Source organism: Ochotona princeps, chromosome 23 (assembly GCF_030435755.1).
Source record: "Ochotona princeps isolate mOchPri1 chromosome 23, mOchPri1.hap1, whole genome shotgun sequence".
NCBI lineage: Eukaryota > Metazoa > Chordata > Mammalia > Lagomorpha > Ochotonidae > Ochotona > Ochotona princeps.
In genome coordinates, this window is record NC_080854.1 from 34,783,027 (window position 1) to 34,802,892 (window position 19,866).

General features: G+C 50.4%; 2 protein-coding genes across 2 annotated transcripts in view; one reads left to right on the top strand and one right to left on the bottom strand.

The window, feature by feature from the left end:
- The window catches only part of MARCHF6 (membrane associated ring-CH-type finger 6), a 59,690-nt gene extending 51,243 nt beyond the window's left edge, over window positions 1-8,447 (bottom strand). Inside the window, exon 1 of the mRNA XM_058679979.1 lies at window positions 8,192-8,447. Coding sequence (XP_058535962.1) covers window positions 8,192-8,210 — 19 coding nt within the window. The 5' untranslated portion in view covers window positions 8,211-8,447. The remainder of the gene's footprint in view (window positions 1-8,191) is intronic.
- Window positions 8,448-13,312: 4,865 nt separating this feature from the next.
- LOC131483112 (carboxymethylenebutenolidase homolog) overlaps window positions 13,313-19,866 on the top strand; it is a 45,308-nt gene continuing 38,754 nt past the window's right edge. The window contains exon 1 of the mRNA XM_058680143.1: window positions 13,313-13,470. The gene's annotated coding sequence lies outside the window, so the exon portion shown is untranslated. The remainder of the gene's footprint in view (window positions 13,471-19,866) is intronic.

Below are 19,866 nucleotides of genomic sequence, written 5' to 3' on the forward strand. Positions count from 1 at the left end.
TGGTAAAATGAAAACTCCTAAGCCAAACACAATTAAACAGTATATGCCGTGTACACACACACAACACTCAACCACAGTGAAGAACTTGGGAACTTTGGAATAATATAAAGATCAGAACCTCCCAGTCAGCTAGACCCTAAGACAATAGGGAATGTCTGCAAATCCTAAGCAGAATTAAACAATCATCATGTTAACAAACATTAGGTCATTTGTAACACTTGTAAGATAAAGACAGCAAGAAGCACTAGCACAGGATTATGTAATACACACTGGAACAGTCCTGGTAGGAATGCGCTTGTCTCACCAGTCAGAGTTTCTGAAGAGGCCCTGAATACCCTTGTACCTTCATGAGAAAGCAGGGTAAGAAGTAGTACGCCTCAAGTCCCTAAGAGCATATTTCTAGGTAACCAGAAACCTAATTCTACCTTAAAACCATTCGCTACAAATTGTTCTACACAAACCTGGTTCAAGAATCAATACTACAAACTTACTTTGCAGAACTGACTGCATTTCTCACAATGAAATGTGACCACATCAATTTCCCTCAAGAGCACTCTAACAGGAAAAGCAAAGGTTATTGCTACGAGGCCTCAAAGAACCATAAGTCCTAATTCAGACACCTACATGGCGAACACTTGGCTGTTTATACTCAGATCCAGCCGGCCTGCCCTGAATTTTAATAGGCACAGACATGCCATATTAGGAAATTACCAGGGAAGAGTGCCAAAGAGATGCGCTACAACTGCTCTCTACCCTCAGCAAAACTGCCACAGTCTTGGTCAATCCATGATGAACATCATTACTCAACTGAAAAATCTTCAACAAGGTAGATACATACCTCATGGCTAAATATTTCTTCTGGAAGGATGCATAAGAAACTGTAAATCTATGATGGATTAGGAGTAGGGGAAAGGAAATTTTTCCTCTTTGTTGCGTTAGCAGTCTATTACATGCATTCATGTAGTGTTTCACTGATATTTTATTTCCTAAAGCAATATTTTCCAAACACATACATTCAGATGTACAAAAAAATGTTCATAGTAGCACTAGCCACAATACACAAAAACCAGAAACAACCTAAGTTACCTAGCAACAATAAAACAAGCTTCAGTATATTCACACAGTGTAACTACACTGGCCATGAGAACAAGCCAGTTCAAGCCACAAACCAAGATTCGGTTTTATCCTAAAACAAAAATTAACTTGTCTCAAAAAGTCTTTTAAAAATCTCAGATATAAAGCATATCCACTAAAAAACTTGAATGCAACCAGTTTAAATACATAAAATGCAACATCTACCATTCCCACTAGGGCTTCAAGCTGCTTGTGGGGAGGACCATAAGAGGGCTTAGGGCTCCAGATCAAGACCAAGTAGACACACAGTTCCCTTTAGCTGCTGCCAAGCAGTGCAGTTTATTTATTTTTTTAAGACTTATTTATTTTTATTGGAAAGTCAGATTCACAGAGTGAGAGACAAAGATCTTCCATCTGCCGATTCACTCCCCAAGTGGCCGCAAGGATCAGTGCTGAGCCCATCAGAAGCCAGGAACCAGGAGCTTCTTCCAGATCTCCCACACAGGTGCAGGATTCCAAGGCTTTGGAGCATCCTCAAGCTTATCAGGAACCAAGCATTTAGGTAAGCAACCAGTGACAAATTTACATCTCACCTCTGCTTAAAACTCTCCCTTAAATCCCCATGCCACCAAAAGTAAAAGTCAATTTTAAGTCCTGTATTCTAGTCTCCTCGCTATACATCCCACCGGTCCCGTGACACCGACATTCCCTCTGCTCCATTCACTGCAGTCCAGTGACACTGTTCTCTCGTCTGAACACTCTACTTCCCACCGGCTAGTCCTTCTGCCTGGAATGCTCTACCCAGAGGGCCTGGGCATCGCTCCTTCACTGTCACAGCGGTCCCTTCCAACGAGTAAATCAGTAATTCTCCACAATGCTTACAAGCTTCTATTATGCCATAAAATTCGTCACATATTTATCTCCTACCTTCCTTTTTTCCTCTGTCAAACTCTCTAGAAGAGGTTTTTCCTAATTTTTTCCCTGCATAAACCAAGAACACAAAGTAGCAATGACTTACAACGGGTGCTCAGTAACCTCATCAAACAAATGCGCATATGCTCGGCCGGAGCACGCCAGGGCAGTGCAGGCGGATGTCTGGTACAGAGACAGCAGCACTCAGGGCCAAGACAGACAGACAGCCATGAGGTCCAAGAAAGAACAGCTGCCTATCGCAGTGACAACTTTCAGTCCTTTAACTCAGGCCTCCAGTGTCGCATGCTGGGTAAACTGGAATGTGAAACACTGTAGCTTCACTTCTTTTACACAAGTTCCACAGACCATGAAGAACTGCTACTTCAGCATCCCATTAAAAAAACGTACTCAGGTGCTTGTATTATGTTCTGCCAGTGCAAACAGACATTGAGAAAATGAAAAGAAAAACAAAAAAAGCTTTGTCACCGGGTCACACTGCAGTGGGTTTCACCACCACCTATAACCCATGCAAGCACAAGCACTCGGCTGCTGAGCCGGTCCTGCTAACGAGCCTGTCCAAACGGGCAGATCCCAACCACCCATAAGGGGACCTGAACGGAGTTCCAACACCTGGATGTGGCCTGGCCCAGCACCAGGCGTTGTGGCCACTTTGGAGGAGGAATCAGTGAACAGAAGATCTGTCTTCCCCTTTTTTTTCTTAAGATTTATTTATTTTTATTAGAAAGGCAGATATACAGAGAGGAGAGGCAGAAATATCTTCCATCTGCTGGTTCTCTCCCCAAGTGGCTGCAACGGCTAGAGCTGAGCCGTTCCGAAGCCAGGAGCTATTCCAGGTCTCCCATTTGGGAAGCTTTGGGTCATCCTCTGCTGCTTTCCCAGGCCACAAGCAGGGAGCTGGATGGGAAGTGGGGTGGCTGGGATACAAACTAGCACCACCATGGCCCTGATGCATGCAGGGCAAGGAGTCAGCTACCAGGCTATCATGCCGGGCCCCAACTTCGTATTTCAAATAAACTAATCTTTAAAACATGAAAATCTGTGGGTTCAGCACGATGCCTCAAAAGGTTAATCCTTCCCTTTCGAGTGCCAGGATCCCATCTAGGCACCTAGTTCATGTCCAGGCTGCTCCACTTCTCCTCCAGCTCCCTACTTGTGGCCTGGGAAAGCAGTCAAAGACGGCCCAAAGTCTTGGCATCCTGAACCCACACGGGAGACCCGGAAGAAGCTCCTAGCTCCTGACTTAGGATCCGCTTGGCTTCGGCCCTCATGGCCACTTGGGGAGTGAACTAGCACATGGAAGATCTTACATCTGTCTGTCTGTCTCTCTCTCTCTAAATTTGCCTTCCAACAAAAATGAATACGTTTTTTTAAAAAAAAGATATTACACAGCATAGTATGTAGAAACCTATTATGTTAGCAGATTACACAGTATCAAACTGTCTTTCCAAATAACACCTCTGTTGTAATGCAGGGAAAAAAAATAGGAAAAAATGAGGTCAGCAGAATGACCCAGCACACTAATCCTCCACACTGTGGCACCAGCATCCCATATGGGCTCCAGTTCTGTTCCAGCTCTCTGCTAACTGGTCTGGGAAAGCAACACAAGATGGCCCTAATGCTGGGCCCCTGCACCATGGGGCGTATCTCAGATAAGGTGCTGGCTATGAATTTGCCCAGTATTGTCTGCTGTAGCCATTTTTTTTTAAGATTTATTTATTTTTATTACAGTCAGATATGCACAGAGGAGGAGAGACAGAGAGGAAGATCTTCCATCCGATGATTCACTCCCCAAGTGAGCCGCAACGGGCCGGTGCGCGCCGATCCGATGCCGGGAACCTGGAACCTCTTCCGGGTCTCCCACGCGGATCCAGGGTCCCAAAGCATTGGGCCGTCCTCAACTGCTTTCCCAGGCCACAAGCAGGGAACTGGATGGGAAGTGGAGCTGCCGGGTTTAGAACCGGCACCCACATGGGATCCCGGCACGTTCAAGGCGAGGACTTTAGCTGCTAGGCCACGCCGCCGGGCCCTGCTGTAGCCATTTGTGAAGTGAACCAGTAAATGGAATATTTCTGTCTCTCAAAAATAAATAATCTTTAAAAATATACAAGCATTTTTGGGCCCGGCGGCGTGGCCTAGCAGCTAAAGTCCTCGCCTTGAACGTGCCGGGATCCCATGTGGGTGCCGGTTCTAAACCCGGCAGCTCCACTTCCCATCCAGTTCCCTGCTTGTGGCCTGGGAAAGCAGTTGAGGACGGCCCAATGCTTTGGGACCCTGGATCCGCGTGGGAGACCCGGAAGAGGTTCCAGGTTCCCGGCATCGGATCGGCGCGCACCGGCCCGTTGCGGCTCACTTGGGGAGTGAATCATCGGATGGAAGATCTTCCTCTCTGTCTCTCCTCCTCTGTATATATCTGACTGTAATAAAAATAAATAAATCTTAAAAAATATATATACAAGCATTTTAAAAACAGAAATAACTGGGTCCAGGGTGGTAGCCTAGCAGCTGAAGTCGTCTTGAACACGCTGGAATTTCATGTGAAAGTGGTTCGAATCCCAATGGCCCCACATCTATCTGGCTCCCTACTTGTGGCCTGGGAAAGCAGCAGAGGATGGCCCAAAGCCTTGCAACCCTGCACCTGTGTGGGAGACCCAGAAGAAGCTCCTGGCTTCTGGCTTCAGATCAGCTCAGTTCCAGCTGTTGTAGCCCACTTGGGGAATGAGCCAGTGGACAGAAGATCTTACTGTTTGTCTCTCCTCCTCTCTATATATTTGCCATTCCAATAAATATAAATAAATCTTTAAAAATAAATAAAGACGGCCCGGTGCGATGGCCTAGTGGCTGAAGTCCTCGCCCTGCATGCAACAGGATCCCATTTGAGCACTGGTTCTAATCTTGGCGGCCCTGCTTCCCATCCAGCTACCTGCCTGTGGCCTGCGAAAGCAGTCGAGGACGGCACAAAGCCTAGAGACCCTGAACCCATGTGGGAGACCTGGAGGAGGCTCCGGGCTCCTGGCTTCGGATTGGCTCAGCTCCAGCCATTGCAGTCACTTGGGGAGTGAATCAGTGGATGGAAGGTCTTTCTCTGTCTCTCCTTCTCTCTGTATATCTGCCTTTTCAATCAAAATAAATATTTTTTAAAAAAAGAGAGTGAACTGGTTTATTTTACAAAAGAAAAATTTAACAGAACGACCAGTTCATAGATTTGCAAATCCTGGACAAAAGTACTACAAAAGGATAAAAAATCACAGAATTTGGTACTGTTTACTACAAAAATAGAGTGCTGTGAACATCAGAACGCTACACACAATGCTGACAAAGGGAAAACAGGCTACTGTGAACCGAAGCTTGAGTGCTGCTGCCTACAAGCACAGCTGGTATTTAGTAACATCCTTCCTCTCCTCGTCCAGACACGAAAAGCAAAAATCGAAAAGTGAGTCACAACAACACTAATGTCTTCAGTGACAGGATTGTAAGATTATTATTTTTAATTAACAACATTTATTGTTTTTAATTTTTCAAATCCCCTGCAAATATTTGTATTTGTAGGAAGACAAAAGTCCAAGCTACACTGTGTACCAAATGACGTGAAATGACTGACTGGCGGTTGTTTACAGGCTTTGGGGCAGCCTCTCTCAGTCACTTTGATCATGAAATGTTCTGCAGCCATCCCAGCTTTTCTAGTTTTGGTTTTCCAATGTGGAGTTTTACAAAAGTAGGCATGAGAATATTAAAATTGATTTTCATTTCACAACTAGTAATTTCATGAAACAAACACAAAACAAGGATGTGCCAAATCACAGAAATGATCTATCCTATAAAAGGAGTGAAGCAGCGGGTGTGTGATGCAGCCAGCAGCTGGGTTGGGGTGCCCACACCCTCTGCTGCCCTCCTCTCATGAGCACCCCGCAGCCAGCAGCTGGGTTGGGGTGCCCACACCCTCTGCTGCCCTCCTCTCATGAGCACCCCACAGCCAGCAGCTGGGTTGGGGTGCCCACACCCCCACATCCCCTGCTGCCCTCCTCTCATCAGCACCCCGCAGCCAGCAGCTGGGTTGGGGTGCCCACACCCCCACGTCCCCTGCTGCCCTCCTCTCATCAGCACCCCGCAGCCAGCAGCTGGGTTGGGGTGCCCACACCCTCTGCTGCCCCTTCTCATTAGCACCCTGCAGCCAGCAGCTGGGTTGGGGTGCCCACGTCCTCTGCTGCCCTCCTCTCATGAGCACCCCGCAGCCAGCAGCTGCAGGCTTAGGGGTTGGATCCCCACCCCACTGTGCCAGACCCAGATCAATTTGCACACTCAGGGTTTCCATCTTGCCCAGCCCTGGCTGTTGCAGGTATTTGGGGTTGAACATCTCTCTCCCTCCCTTTCACCTAAATAAAACATGCAATTAAAACAAAACTGACAAAAAGTCATTTCAACGTTGAACAGTCATCATCCACACCGCCAAAAGCCCACGGGAGGCATAGTCTGACCAAGTTGTTTGCAGGTAGCCTCTGCCAGTTAATACCTGTGTTACCAGGAACAGGCCGGTTCTTCACTGAATCTCCTCCTACGTAAAGTGGGCTACCACCTAACTACAAATGTTGAACTAAATGAGATGGATGTGAAGTGTTCAGTAAAGTATACACCACAGAAGGAGTCCTCAGCAAATAAGAAGTTACTTTAACTTAATAAACACCATTTACATCTTATCCAGGTTGATAATTTACAGGGCAAAAAAGCACCAGAAGCACAGCGTTTCCCTCATGATTCCATTGGCTTTCAGCGCCTGCAATTCCCCAGCTATTACTGACCCCTGGCACACAGGTGCTAAATACTCAGGCAAAAGACAACAAATTTAATTTATAGTCATACACATCAAGTGAGAAATTAACACATGCCTTCCCAGATGTACTCATTAAAACATGAATCCAAAAACTGTGAAACCCATGTAGAGAGAAATGTACAGGTAAGGACCCCCTGGTAAACAAGGTAACTGCCGAGCCAGCAGTTTCAATGTGCTCATTTTCCGAAGGAGCAGGAACTGGCCATCCCAGGGCTCGCAGACCATCAATAAGCAACGTGGCACAATGAAAAGCAAGTGACTTTCAAACTGGCTACATAGGATCGAATCTGTGAGAGGGCCGGGAACACAGCTTAGAACTTCCACATCTGTAAAAGCAGGCAATGCTGCCAGTTAAGCCCTGTGGATGCACCTGCCAGGGCCACCTGGCACTGCACCTGCTGTTTCTATTAAGGAGACTGCTTAGATCAAGAGATGACAGACCAATTCTTTCCAATTCCATACCACGGACAACAGTAAACCTTTGACCACTGAGTACTGGGCTTCGTGACGCGCAGATTCACGTTCATGTAAAATCGCAAACCACCAGGTTGAAAAGTCGGAAAAGTACGTGCACTGTTCTGAGGCCGTCAAGGAGCGGGATCATGTAGCAACGTCCGCTACCGACTCACTCTAAAAACACGGAAACTGCTGAAAAAGCACCTACTACCGTCAGCGGGCAAGCCCGCAGCAGCAGCATCTTCCTGTACGCTGTGCTCGATGTGTCCTGTCCAGGGCACTGAGTCGGGGGCGGGGGTGGGCAGCTTGCGAGAAGACCACCACCTCCCAAACACACAGCCAGCCAACCAAAGCCCTGCGTCCCGCTGCCAGGGGTTCAAAGTCAAGGACAGCAGGCACAAAGAACCGCAGGAGCCCCGGTGCTCTCGGCCTGCCCTCTCCCCGGTTCAGCAAGCCGATGCCTTCGAGGGCAAGGGTTTACGGCAGGGGTCAGCTGGGTTCACGCCGCTCGACCGTCACCTGGCCGGGCATTTCCTGCCAAGTTTCAAAGTCAACAAAAGAAGTTGCTGGAGAGCGGGTAGGGCCCACGAGGCCATCACAGGCCAAGGGAGAGACACCTCACAAGCCGAGTTGGGGCAGTGTGCGAAAACGCACCCCTCCTCTCGAATTCCAAGCCCCCTCCTCCCCAGGCCCGCGCACCCCAAGTCCCGAAGCCCGTACCCCCAAGTCCCGGGTCCCCCTCCGGGCGGCGGGGAGCCCGACACAGGGGGGGTCACCTTCCGTCCTCGCGCGCGCCGCCGCCCGCCGGGCAAACGGCCCGCCTCCCGCCACCCCAGCAGCCACACGGAGCCGGGCCGGAGCGGGCGCGGGCCGGAGCGCGGGCGCCGCGGGCCGCCCACTTACCTTCCTCCGCGGTGTCCATCTTGTCTGGGGGTGCGGCGGTGACGCAGCCGCGAGCCTCCCGCGGCCAGGGCCCGAGCCTTCCGGCCGGGCGGGAAAACCAGGACGGGGCAGAGGGAGGAGGGACCGGGAGCCGGGCGCGGGCAGGTGCGTGTGCTCAGGTGCGAGAGAGGAAGGACGGAGGGCAGAGGGAGAGGGACAGAGGCTGACAGAGAGACGGCGGCGGGGAGGGGGCGGGAGCGCCGAGGGGCGAGGCGCCGGGGCGGAAGGGGCGGGCGCGCCCCGCGCGGGACGGCGTCACTTCCTGCGCGGCGCGGCGCACGCTCCGTGGGGCTGTGGAGGCGCCGAGGGCGGCCGGCACTGAGGGAGACCTCGGGGCTTCCGTGAGCCCCCGTCCCTTCACGGTTCTGCGCCCTCTGTCCCCGCGGGGTCCGAGAGTCTGCATTTGGTGGGGGAGCGGAGACAGGACAGTGCACATTTTGAGGAACAGTCGGGCATCCCTGGCGTGGGAAAGGGCAGGCGTCCACTTGACCGGGAACGGTGTGGACTCGCGAAGGCGGTGTACACCCGACCTGAGCCTCGGAGGGAGCTGGCGATGCTCACCTGGCCATGGCTGAGCCGCTGCCCGGAGGCGACCTCCACCTCAGGCCTGCTCTCCCGGTGAGGGAATACGGGCTAGAAGGGCCTGGGCAGAAACAAATCACACCAACTTCCAAAAAGGAAAGTTTCAACAACATACATATGAGTTAGCAGGCATGCTAGTCATCTGTTCTCAAAAGTGTGAGAAAGAGTCCGGAAGCCGTTACACGCACACACACACACCCCACTCCTTATCAAGCAGGATAAGGGTTAGAATTTTAAAACTGGTGAAATGAAGACTTCAGAAAGCGCGCAGCCCTTGGCTGGTGTCACTGGTTGGAGGACTGCTGTCGCAGGGAGAGTCCCGCCGGGTGACAGGGCTGAGGTGGGAAGACGAGCCCGAGGAACTAAGGAACCCTGTCTGCAGGCCAACAAGAGGCCTGTGACAAAGCCCCCGGGCAGCTGAGAGCAAGGCTGCAGGCGAGCCAGGCGAGCCGGAGGAAGCACCAGCCGGACCTGCAGGCAGGTATGTGAGCCCCAACGGGCCAATCTGTGCCCACCTGCAGGGATGCTGGTGGGTGTGGTGCCGATGGAGGGGCCTGCCATCTTCAGGTGCCCCGTTGGTGGTGCCCCAAGGAAACTGAAGCATGTAGCTAATTTTCCCTTCATCATAACGCCCTTCTGAGACTTGCCCAACCTGGCTTGGTTTGGTTTGGTTTTGCATCCAGAATCTGGGTGCTACCTCTGAGTAATAAACCAGCTTGTGGTGAATCCCTGCCGTGGGCACACGCTGAGCCTCCCAGCAGTCCTTGGATGGATTCCCGCCCACCAGAAGCCAACCACACGGTTAGGGAGAAGAGCAGGCAATGCCCTGTGACCCGACGGGAAGGGCGCGGCCCTGCGGAGCCGCAGTCACCCTCTTCATGGCTGACCACTTGTGCACTGCTGGAGCGCCTCTCACCTGCTGCAGCCGGGCACGTCTTGAGCCTCGCCGGCAGACACGCAGACATGCATGGTTCTGGCCCCAGCGTAAACATCTCCAGGGAAGGGGCCTTGCACGATGGCTCAGTGGCTAAATCCTCACCTTGCACACAGGGCTCGTTCGTGTCCTGGCTGCTCTGCCTCTCATCCACTCCCTGCTCGTGGCCTGGGAAGATAGTTGAGGACGGCCCAAAACCTTGGGACCCTGCACCCATGTGGGAGACCTGGAGGAAGAAGCTCCTGGCTTCAGATTGGCTCAGCTCCAGCTGTTGCAGCCACTTTGGGAGTGAACCAGCGGACAGCAGATCTTTCTCTATCTCTTCTCTTTGTGTACATTCTTTTCCAATAAAAAAATAAAATAAAATAAATCTTTTTTAAAAATTCCCAGGGAAGGACAGTTGTCTGGTCCAGCTACTTGCCTACCCCTTACTCAAGGAGTTGGCTCTGTGGGACTGTGGACCTGCCAGGTTGGAGCAGGACACTGCATGGTGGAAGTGGAGAGAGGTCCTTTCCCACAGGATGGAGGAAGACGGAACAGTACATGTGCGTTAGCACTGGAACCAGGGTCCTCACTATTTTCGCGTGAGGCCACTAAGATGGTAAGCTAGTAGTGGGATTGGCCACATGTTTATCCAGTACAGAATTTCAACCTGAGGAAAGTAACTTCCGTTGAGACTCTTTGTTAAGTGCCTGGTATACACCTAATTCCAGCTCTGTGGGTGTACGCACTGTATCATTGAAATACTATATTCCAGGGCCCGGTACGATAGCGTAGTGGTTAAGTTCCTTGCCTTGAACGCACCAGGATCCCATATAGGTGCTGGTTCTAATCCCGGCTGCTCCACTTCCCATCTAGCTCCCTGCTTGTGGCCTGGGAAAGCAGTCAAGGACGGCCCAGAGCACTGGTACCCTGCACCCACAAGGGAGACCTGGAAAGAAGTTCCTGGTTCCTGGCTTCGGATTGGCGCAGCACCGGCAGTTGAGGCCACTTGGGGAGTGAATCATTGGATGAAAGATCTTCCTCTCTGTCTCTCCTCTTCTCTGTACATCTGCCTTTCCAATAAAAATAAATAAAGCTTTAAAAAAAGAGAAATACTATATTCCAGTGATGCGCTTTCCATCTAGCAATGAATTGAATAAAAAGGAAAGTGTAGGAGAGGCCACCGTAAGGATTTTTTCAACAGTAGAATGAATGAATGATAACTAATTATTCTCCCCATCAAGGTCAGTGAATATCACTGGCAATCCTGTGAGGTAAATATGAGTGTCATACCCGTTTTACAAATGACAAACCAGACTTGCAGGTGACTTAAGTAATTGGCCAGACACCTAATAGAAGAGGAAGCCGAAGTGCAGTGGTGAGGCCAACTCTAGCCTTCCAAGTTTGTTTTAAGATTGATTTATTGCAAAGACAAAGTCACAGAGAGGGAGAGGCAGAAAGCTCTTCCTGGTTCACTTCCCAAGTGACCACAACAGCAGGAGCTGGTCTGTTCTGAAGCCAGCACTTCCTCTGGTTCTCCCATGTGGATACAGGGACCCAAGAACATGGATCAGCCTCTGCTGCTTTCCCAGCCACATTATCAAGGATTTGGATCAGAAATGGAGCATCCAAGTCTTGAACCAGTGCCCATATGGGATGCTGGCACTGCACACAGTTTACCCACTAGGGCACAGTGCCAGGCAGGCTTCCAAGTTTACAACCTCAGCGATTTGTCTTCAGCAGCTTCCCTCTTGGCACCACCATTAAACTTCCCCTGCTTTTACCATGAGCCCACATTGATGCAGAATACCTGACTTTGTATAGCTGCATAAAATTGCTGTTCTGGAAGTAGAGAGAGATCATTGGGTAAGTGTGTAATATCAAGCTTGGCTCTACTGCCTTCACCAAATTACTGAAAGCGATGTATAGCATTATCTTGGTATTAAACTCTTCCCTTGTCAGCTGCTCTGCCTGCCCCTCTTCCTTTCCTTCCTGTTTCTCATCTCCTCTAGAAGTGGGACTCCTTAGTGATGTGGGCAAGAACATGGGGCTGGAAGGAGGGGCAGGAAGGTAGTACAGAGGAAGCACCCGTGGGGGCTAATGGCTCAGACTGAGCAGGTCAGTGCACGAGCACAGTGATGACCAGACTTCTGTTGGAGAAGATGCAAGCATGCAAAGCAGAGCGGCCGGAAAGAACCCCAGGATGCTGGATTGTAGAGCACTAGCCTTTTGAACTCACTTTTAAAAATGCAGACAGCTGAGCCCGGCGGCGTGGCCTAGCGGCTAAAGTCCTCGCCCTGAACGCGCCAGGATCCCATATGGGTGCCGGTTCTAATCCCGCAGCTCCACTTCCCATCCAGCTCCCTGCTTGTGGCCTGGGAAAGCAGTTAAGGACAGCCCAGAGCCTTGGGTTCCTGCACCCGTGTGGGAGACCTGGAGGAGGTTCAAGGTTCCAGCTTCCCGGCTTCGGATGTATAACTGTATTGCTACAGATTTATTAATTTTATTGGAAAGTCAGATATACACAGAGGAGGAGAGACAGAGAGGAAGATCTTCCATCCGATGATTCACTCCCCAAGTGAGCCACAATGGCCAGTGTGCGCCGATCCAGTGCCAGGAACCTGGAACCTCTTCTGGGTCTCCCACGCGGGTGCAGGGTCCCAATGCATTTGGCCGTCCTCAACTGCTTTCCCAGGCCACAAGCAGGGAGCTGGATGGGAAGTGGAGCTGCCGGGATTAGAACCGGCACCCATATGGGATCCCGGCACGTTCAAGGCGAGGACTTTAGCCGCTAGGCCACGCCGCCGGGCCCATATTGTGACGTTTTGATCCATGACATATCACATACACAGTGACAGTGCTGTGATATAGTGGAGCTGGAAAATTCCTATCACCTAGTGACATTATAGTCCTTGTAATGCAAGTCATTATTCATGATGATGCTGATCTAAACAAGTTGGTTTGCTAATGGGGTGAAAGTGTCTATAGCACATGGGGCCAGCATGGTAGAAACAGCCTGCAGCGCTGGCATCCTGTATGGGTGCCAGTTCAAATCCCAGCTGCTTCACTTCCAGCCCAACTCCTCCCTGGTTATAGCCTGGCAAAATAGTGCCCTGTATATCCACATGGGAGACCCAGAAGAAGATCCTGGCTCCTAGCTTCAGACACTCGCGAGTGAATTTTCCAGCAACTGGTTCTCTCCACAGATGGCCACAATAGCCTGGACTGGGCCAGGTGGAGCCAGGATCCAGGACTCCATCCAGGTGTCCCGTGTGCGTGGCAGAGCCCCCAAGCACTTGGGCCATCTTTCACTTCTTTCTCAAGTGCATTATTGGGATCTGGATTGGAAGTGGAACATCAAGGACCGAGGCAGGCTAAGATAGGGTGCCAGTGTCACAAGGGACAGCTGCACCTGCTGCACTGCAGTGCTGGCCCAAGCAGGCTCATCTTTCTTCCCCTCTCATTCTTTTTTTAGACTTACTTATTTTATTTGAAAGTTAGAGTTATATAGAGAGGGGGAGAAACAGAAGGAGATCTTTCATCTGCTCATTTATTCCCAGAGTGGCCACAACCGCCAGAGCTGGTCCAGTCTAAAGCTAGAAGCCAGGAGCTGCTTCCCAGTCTCCCACGTTGATGCATAGGTCCAAGGCTTTGGGCCGTCCTCTGCTACCTTCCAGGACTCCAGCATTGAGCAGAATCACAAGTGGAACAGCTGGGACTAGAACTGATGCCCACATGGGATGTGAGTATGCCGCAGCCACAGCGCTCGCCCTTGCAGGCTAATTTTACGTTGATAATTTTGTGTGTCCCAGAAATAGTGTTGTAACTATCTAAGTGGTCCTCAGTGGAAAATGTTTTCCCACCTGTGAATGCACAGTACTAATCCGGAAGGGAGGATGCTTACACGAGGGAATAGGATGACTACTTGTGTCTCTCCTTGGGGTGGGTCAGCATGCAGCTCTGAGCACACTGACCGCACACGTAGGATTCGGATGCCATGTTCCACCAGAACCAGGAATGCTTGAAAGGATGGCATGTTTCTGAACTAAAGCAGAAAAACAACAGAATGAACCTTGAATGGGAAGACGTGTTCCAGGACCGGCAGGTAGATGTTAGGTAGACACAGAACCCAAAGGGAGCTGGCTCACATTGGGCAAATTGGCGACAAGTTGAGTATGAAAATATTTACAGGGCCCAGTGTGGTGGCCTAGTGGCTAAAGTCCTGGCCTTGATTGCACTAGGATCCCATATGGATGCCGGTTCTAATCCTGGCAGCTCTACTTCCCATCCAACTCCCTGTTTGTGGCCTGGGAAAGCAGTAGAGGATGGCCCAAAGCCTTGAGATCCTATACCTGCGTGGGAGACCTAGAGGAGGCTCCTGGCTCCTGCTTCAGATCAGCGCAGCACTGGCTGTTATGGTTTCTTGGGGAGTGAATCATTGGATGGAAGATCTTCCTCTCTGTCTCTCTTCCTCTCTATATATCTGACTTTCTAATAAAAATAAATAAATCTTTTTAAAAAAAAGAAAATATTTACAGTAACAGGTTGCATCCTACTGATTAAACTAGAAATCAATGAGCTCACCCTGATGTTAATTTAAAAAGAAGAAACCAGTGTAGAAAGACGATAAAAATAGAATTTGTTAAACCACTCAGTGGAACAGGCTGGAAGATCAGTGAAGGCCAAGAGTAATTAATGAGTGAAGTTTTGATGAGGAACAGATTTTTGACATATTGTTGGGATTAGTTTCCAAACATTGCAAAGGAAAAAAACAAACAAGGACTGTACAGTGGAGATGTCTTTTTTTTTTTTTAAGATTTGTTTATTTTTATTGCAAAGTCAGATATACAGAGAGGAGACCTTCCTTGTGTTCAAGGCCAGAACTTTAGCCACTAGGCCACCACACCGGACCCTAAAATAATGATTAAATGTGTTATCAATTAAAAATATTGAAGTTAAAAATCCACAAAAATAAAATTATTTTACGAAACCCTCTTAGTTGGTAATACTTTTTTCCAGTGAAATAGACCTGGTTTTGTCTTTGTCAGTCTGCTGATTCTTGCCAAAATAAAGACGTGAAATCCGACTTGACTCCCACGGGCCTTCCTGATCGGCAGCACTCAGGGTTCATGCTGGGCCCTGAAGGAGGGAGGACAGAGAAGCTGCGAGCTGCTGCCTCGCGCCATCAGGACATCCACATCCAGTTGCCCGGCCTTTCCCTCTCTGCTCCGTGAGCCTCAGCTTTGTCTAGTGCTCCCGTACCCCAATTTTACCCGCAGGCAAGGCGTGTCCCTGGACTATAGTGAGAGGGAGAATGTGGGAGGGCCTCAGGAGGGAGGGCTGGCCTGAGGCCTCCTGACTCCCTGTGGCAGCACTGAGCAAGGTCGATAGACCCAGGACAAACACAGGTGACCCCTGTGTTGCAGCAAAACAGAACAGGCACCTAGCAGGGTCAGGGCCAGCACGGGCCAGCACTTGGCACCAGTCCTGGCTTTACGTACAGTCATACATAGCCACAGCTGAGATGCCCTGGTTTTGCCAGCCAGGGAAAGCACACTACAAACACGTGCCCTTGTACCTCCTTTTCAACAGATTTCCCTCCTAAGCAACATTTATTTCACGAGTTGCAGATGGTTGTGGGTAACTTGGGAAACATCAAGCTTTGATTTCTGGGTGACATGAACTTACTGAAGCATGTTGAGTACATCCGAGAGGAGAGGGTAGTCACCGGTGTTGTCCAGTGCCCTGGACCTTTGAACCTTTTGAAGGGGATTGCCTTCATGGCTGGAGTAGACCCAGATGCACTCTGCAAAACGTTGAACCACGCACAGTCGCAGACACCCAGGGATGGATGAACAGAGAGGTCTGTCCCACAGACTAGGGAAACAGTTAACAGCCTGTTCGGGCTGCTGGAACAGGCACAGCAACTCGGATAGTGTTTAACAAGAGAAATCATTTCTAGTTGTGGAGGCCAGCGCCAGGATCAAGGTGCTGGGCAACTGGATGTTGATGGCTCTGATCGCATTCTTGGGACTCCACTCTCACGACCTCATTTCCTCGCAAAGGCTCCATCCCCTAATCACAGCACCTCAGAGGTGAGGATTTCAGCATATCAATTTGTGGGAGACATAAGCATTCAGCTATGTTATCACCACGGAACCGTCCGCAGCCTTGAAGGAATCCCTGTGGCCGTCACTCGCAGCCGTGTGGGATCTGCGGACTGGCGAGGAGGCCCTTCTCTGAGGGATGTCAGGCTGCCCTGCGTGAGCTCATGGGCTTTAGCTGCAGAGCATCACGGGAGCTCCATGGCCACTGACACGCATTGGTAGGAGTAAACAGTGAACTTCTCAATGCTGTTGCTTTTGGAGGTGGGTGGAGTAGACTAAACAGTGAGCCAAAAATGAAAGATCTCTCTCGGTCTCTCTGTAAATCTCCCTTTCAAATGAAAATAAATAAATGTTAAAAAAAAAAAAAAAAAGAAGAAGAGTGAGCCAGGTAGAAATTTGAGCCAGGGGCAAGTTGAAGCAGGTGAGGCCCAGTGACGCGGCCCCAAGCGGTGAAAGGCCAGCGGCCGCCACAATCTGGAAGAGGCAGAGCCTGTACAGAGGCCCAGCCTGCAGCTGCATCTCAGGCTTCTGAGCTCCAGAACTGTGAGAGAATCAGCTCGTGTTGCTCCAAGTCTCCCAGGAGCCACGGACAACAAACACAGCACGCTGGGAGACGCACACCTGCAGCTGCGTGCGCATCAGCCCAGCCCTGGCAGGAGCGCGCAGGTACAGTGTCCAGCCCTCGGCTGTGTGCGGCCTTCAGGGTCCCAGAGCAGGCTTGAGGGATTATTGATGGAAACCATTCAGCTCTAAAGCTGAATTTCCCTTGCTGCCTTTCTGTGTCTTTTTATTGTCAGGAATGGAATATTTGTGCTCCACTCTCCCAACTTCCCCTCAACATTTACAAGATAAACCCTGGGGCAGGGGTGGGGAGGGTTGTGGCACTGGTGTGAGTCCTGGCTACTGCGCTTTCAATCCAGCTCCTTGCTAATGCGCCAGCCTGCCACCTGCTTGGCAGACACAAGTGATGTTCTGGCATGGACCTTCACCTAGCCCAGCCCGGGCTGCTAAGAACCAACAGCTTACAGATGTCTCCCTCTCTCTCCCCTCCCTCCCTCTTTACTCCTTCCCTTCACTCTCTGTTATTCTTCCTTTAATTATTTTGAAAGGAACAGTGACATAGAGAAAGCAGGCGCTGCTTCGGGTTCTACAATGTGACTGGCAGACGTCCTTTGCTGCTTTCCTAGGCCAGTAGCAGAGAGCTGGGTCAGAAGTAGCGCAGCCAGCACACAAACTGGCACCCATACGGAATGCCAACATCACAGGCAGTCCCTTACCTTTTATGCCACAATGCCAGCCCCCCAAAATAAATCTTAAGAAAGGATGAAGACCCCCAGCCCCAAGCTGGAGAGATTGTTGGGTCTAGCTGGGGTCATGAGGGTAGGGTCCCGTGAGGGGTTCCTGTCCTTTTACGAGGGAGCTTGTGCATCTCCTTCCCTGCCTCCTCTCTTGCTCCTTCCGTCTCTCCCTCTCCCACGTGATTGGCCACAGGTTACAGTAAGAAGGAGCCACCTGTAGACCAAGGAGAGGACCCTGCTGGTTTCTTCATCTTGAACTTCTCAAGTTTCCTCAGAAGTGTTCTGTTGAGCTCCTCGTGTCTAGGACATTCTGTGATGAAGACAGCGTCATCCTGAGCATTCGCAAGGCGGGCAGCCCTGTGACCCACCCTCTCAAAGGTGATGGCTGGCTCAGGGACTCTGCTTTGCTTTGTTGGGAAAGCCAAGGGCCGCTTGTAGTCATCCTTTGCTACCTCCAGAGGCCTGGGCTAGGGCCCCTGGGGACACCGAAGGCAGACGCTCAGTGATGCAACATTTGCATGTAACCTATATGTATCCTCCCGTAAACTCTAAATCATCTCCACATTATTTGCAATACCTGATACAACATAAGCACTATGTAAATAGTTGTTACACTAGGTTGTTTATGGAATCATGACCGGGGAAGAAGTGTGTATATGCTCAGCACAGATATAAGGGTTTTTTTTAAAGATTTATTTATTTTTATTAAAAAGATCTACAGAGAGGAGGAGAAACAGAGAGGAAGGTCTTCCATCCACTGATTCACTCCTCAAGAAGCCGCAACGGCCAAAGCTGAGCCAATCAGAAGCCAAAAGCTGCTTCAGGGTCTCCCATGCAGGCGGAGGGTCCCAAGGCTTTGGGCCATCCTTGACTGCTTTCTCAGGCCACAAGCAGGGAGCTGGATGGGAAGTAGGGCTGCCAAAACATGAACCGGCACCCACATGGGACTCCAGCGTGTGCAAAGTGAGGACCTTAGCTACTAGGCTGCTGCGCCAGGCCCACAGATAGTTTCCCTCTGCAGTTGGGGGCATTGAATGCCATGGTGTAGATACAGATAGTTGATTGCTTCCATGCAGCATTAGGGTTCTAGCTAGGATTGCCACATCCCTTAGGCTTACAGCTTTTGTTTGTTGGAGTTGCGAGGGATGCACACTCAAGTTATTAGTGTCTGTGCAGATCCCCTTGCCGCCTTTCCTTAGAGAACTGGTTCTAGGGAGCTGCGAGGGAGGGCAGCGTGGCAGCTGCCCCCAGGTGAGTGCTCCGCTTGTGCCCACTGTACTGCCCTGCCGCCCGGCCCCTTCCATCCGCCAACACCCCTCTCCACCTCACCTCAAGTCCAGGTTGCTGATACTCAGTTCACAGGTTCAACAGCAGAGTTTGATACTGATCTTAATAATATTTTTAGTGATTTATTTGTTTTGAGAGTCAGAGTTACAGAAAGGAAGGGGCAGAGCAGAAGAGGGATCCTCCATCCACTGCTTCATTCTGCAGATGGCCACAAGGTCAAGGCTGGGCCCGGCCGAAACCAGGATCTCCATCCAGGTCTTCCTGACAGAGTGAGTGCGTGATGGCCAAACATCTGGGCCATCTTCATCTGCTATTGCCAGGCCGTGAGCAGGGAGCTACATGAACTGCAGTACCCAAGACTGGGATGCCTGCATTGCAGCTAGCAGCTTTACCCGCTTGCTACAACACTGGCGCTGATTTCAATCATATTTTTAGAACCTGGCACGATGGCTTAGTTGGCTAATCCTTCCTTTGCAAGCACTGGGATCCCATATAGGCACTGGTCCATGTTCCTGCTGCTCTGCTTCCTGTCTAGCTCTCTGCTTGTGGCCTGGGAAAGCAGTAGAGAATGACCCAAAGCCTTGGGAAGCTACACTTACATGAGAGACCCAGAAGAAACTTCTGGCTCCTAGATTCAAATCAACTCAGGCCAACTCAATATTGTGGCCATGTGGGGAGTGAACTAGTGAATGGAAGATCTTTCTGTTTCTCTAGAAATCTGCCTTTCTAATAATAATAATAATAAATTAAGTTGTAGCCAGTGCTATGGTGTGAGCATCACCCATTAAGACTTCCTATATTGAGAATTAAAGGGGCTGAAGACTTAATCCAACCATGGTGTTGGGGAGGGCGGCTTTGGGGAGGTTAGCAAGGGTCTTTAGGGTGGAGCCCCAGGACTCAATAGTGATAGTTTTATAGGGAGAAGAAGAGAGGCCAGGCAGACATATGCACACACTCCCTGTCTTTGCCAAGTGGTGCTGTGTGCCACCCTGGGACTGCCAGCAGAAAGCCATGGCCCATTACCCAATGTGACCCCTCAGGCCTGTTCCTCTTTTTTTTTTTTAATTGGAAAATCAGATATACAGAAGGAAGATCTTCCGTCTGCTGGAGCTCAGCTGATCCAAAGCTAGGAGCCCAGAGCCTCCTTTAGGTCTCCCATGTGGGTACAGGGTATCAAGGCTTTGAACCATGCTTGACTGCTTTCCCAGGCCACCAGCAGGGAGCTGGATGGGAAGCTGGGCTGCCAGGATTAGAACCGGTGCCCACATGGGATCCTAGCATGTGCAAGGTGAGAACTTTAGCCTCTAGGTTACTGTGCCGGGTTCAGGCCTGTTCCTCTTTAACTGTGAGTCAAATCTCTTTCTCTCTCTCTCTCTCTCTCTCTCTCTCTCTCTCTCTCTCTGGTAAAGCAGACTGCCTTGAGTATTTCATTAAAGTAACGGAAAC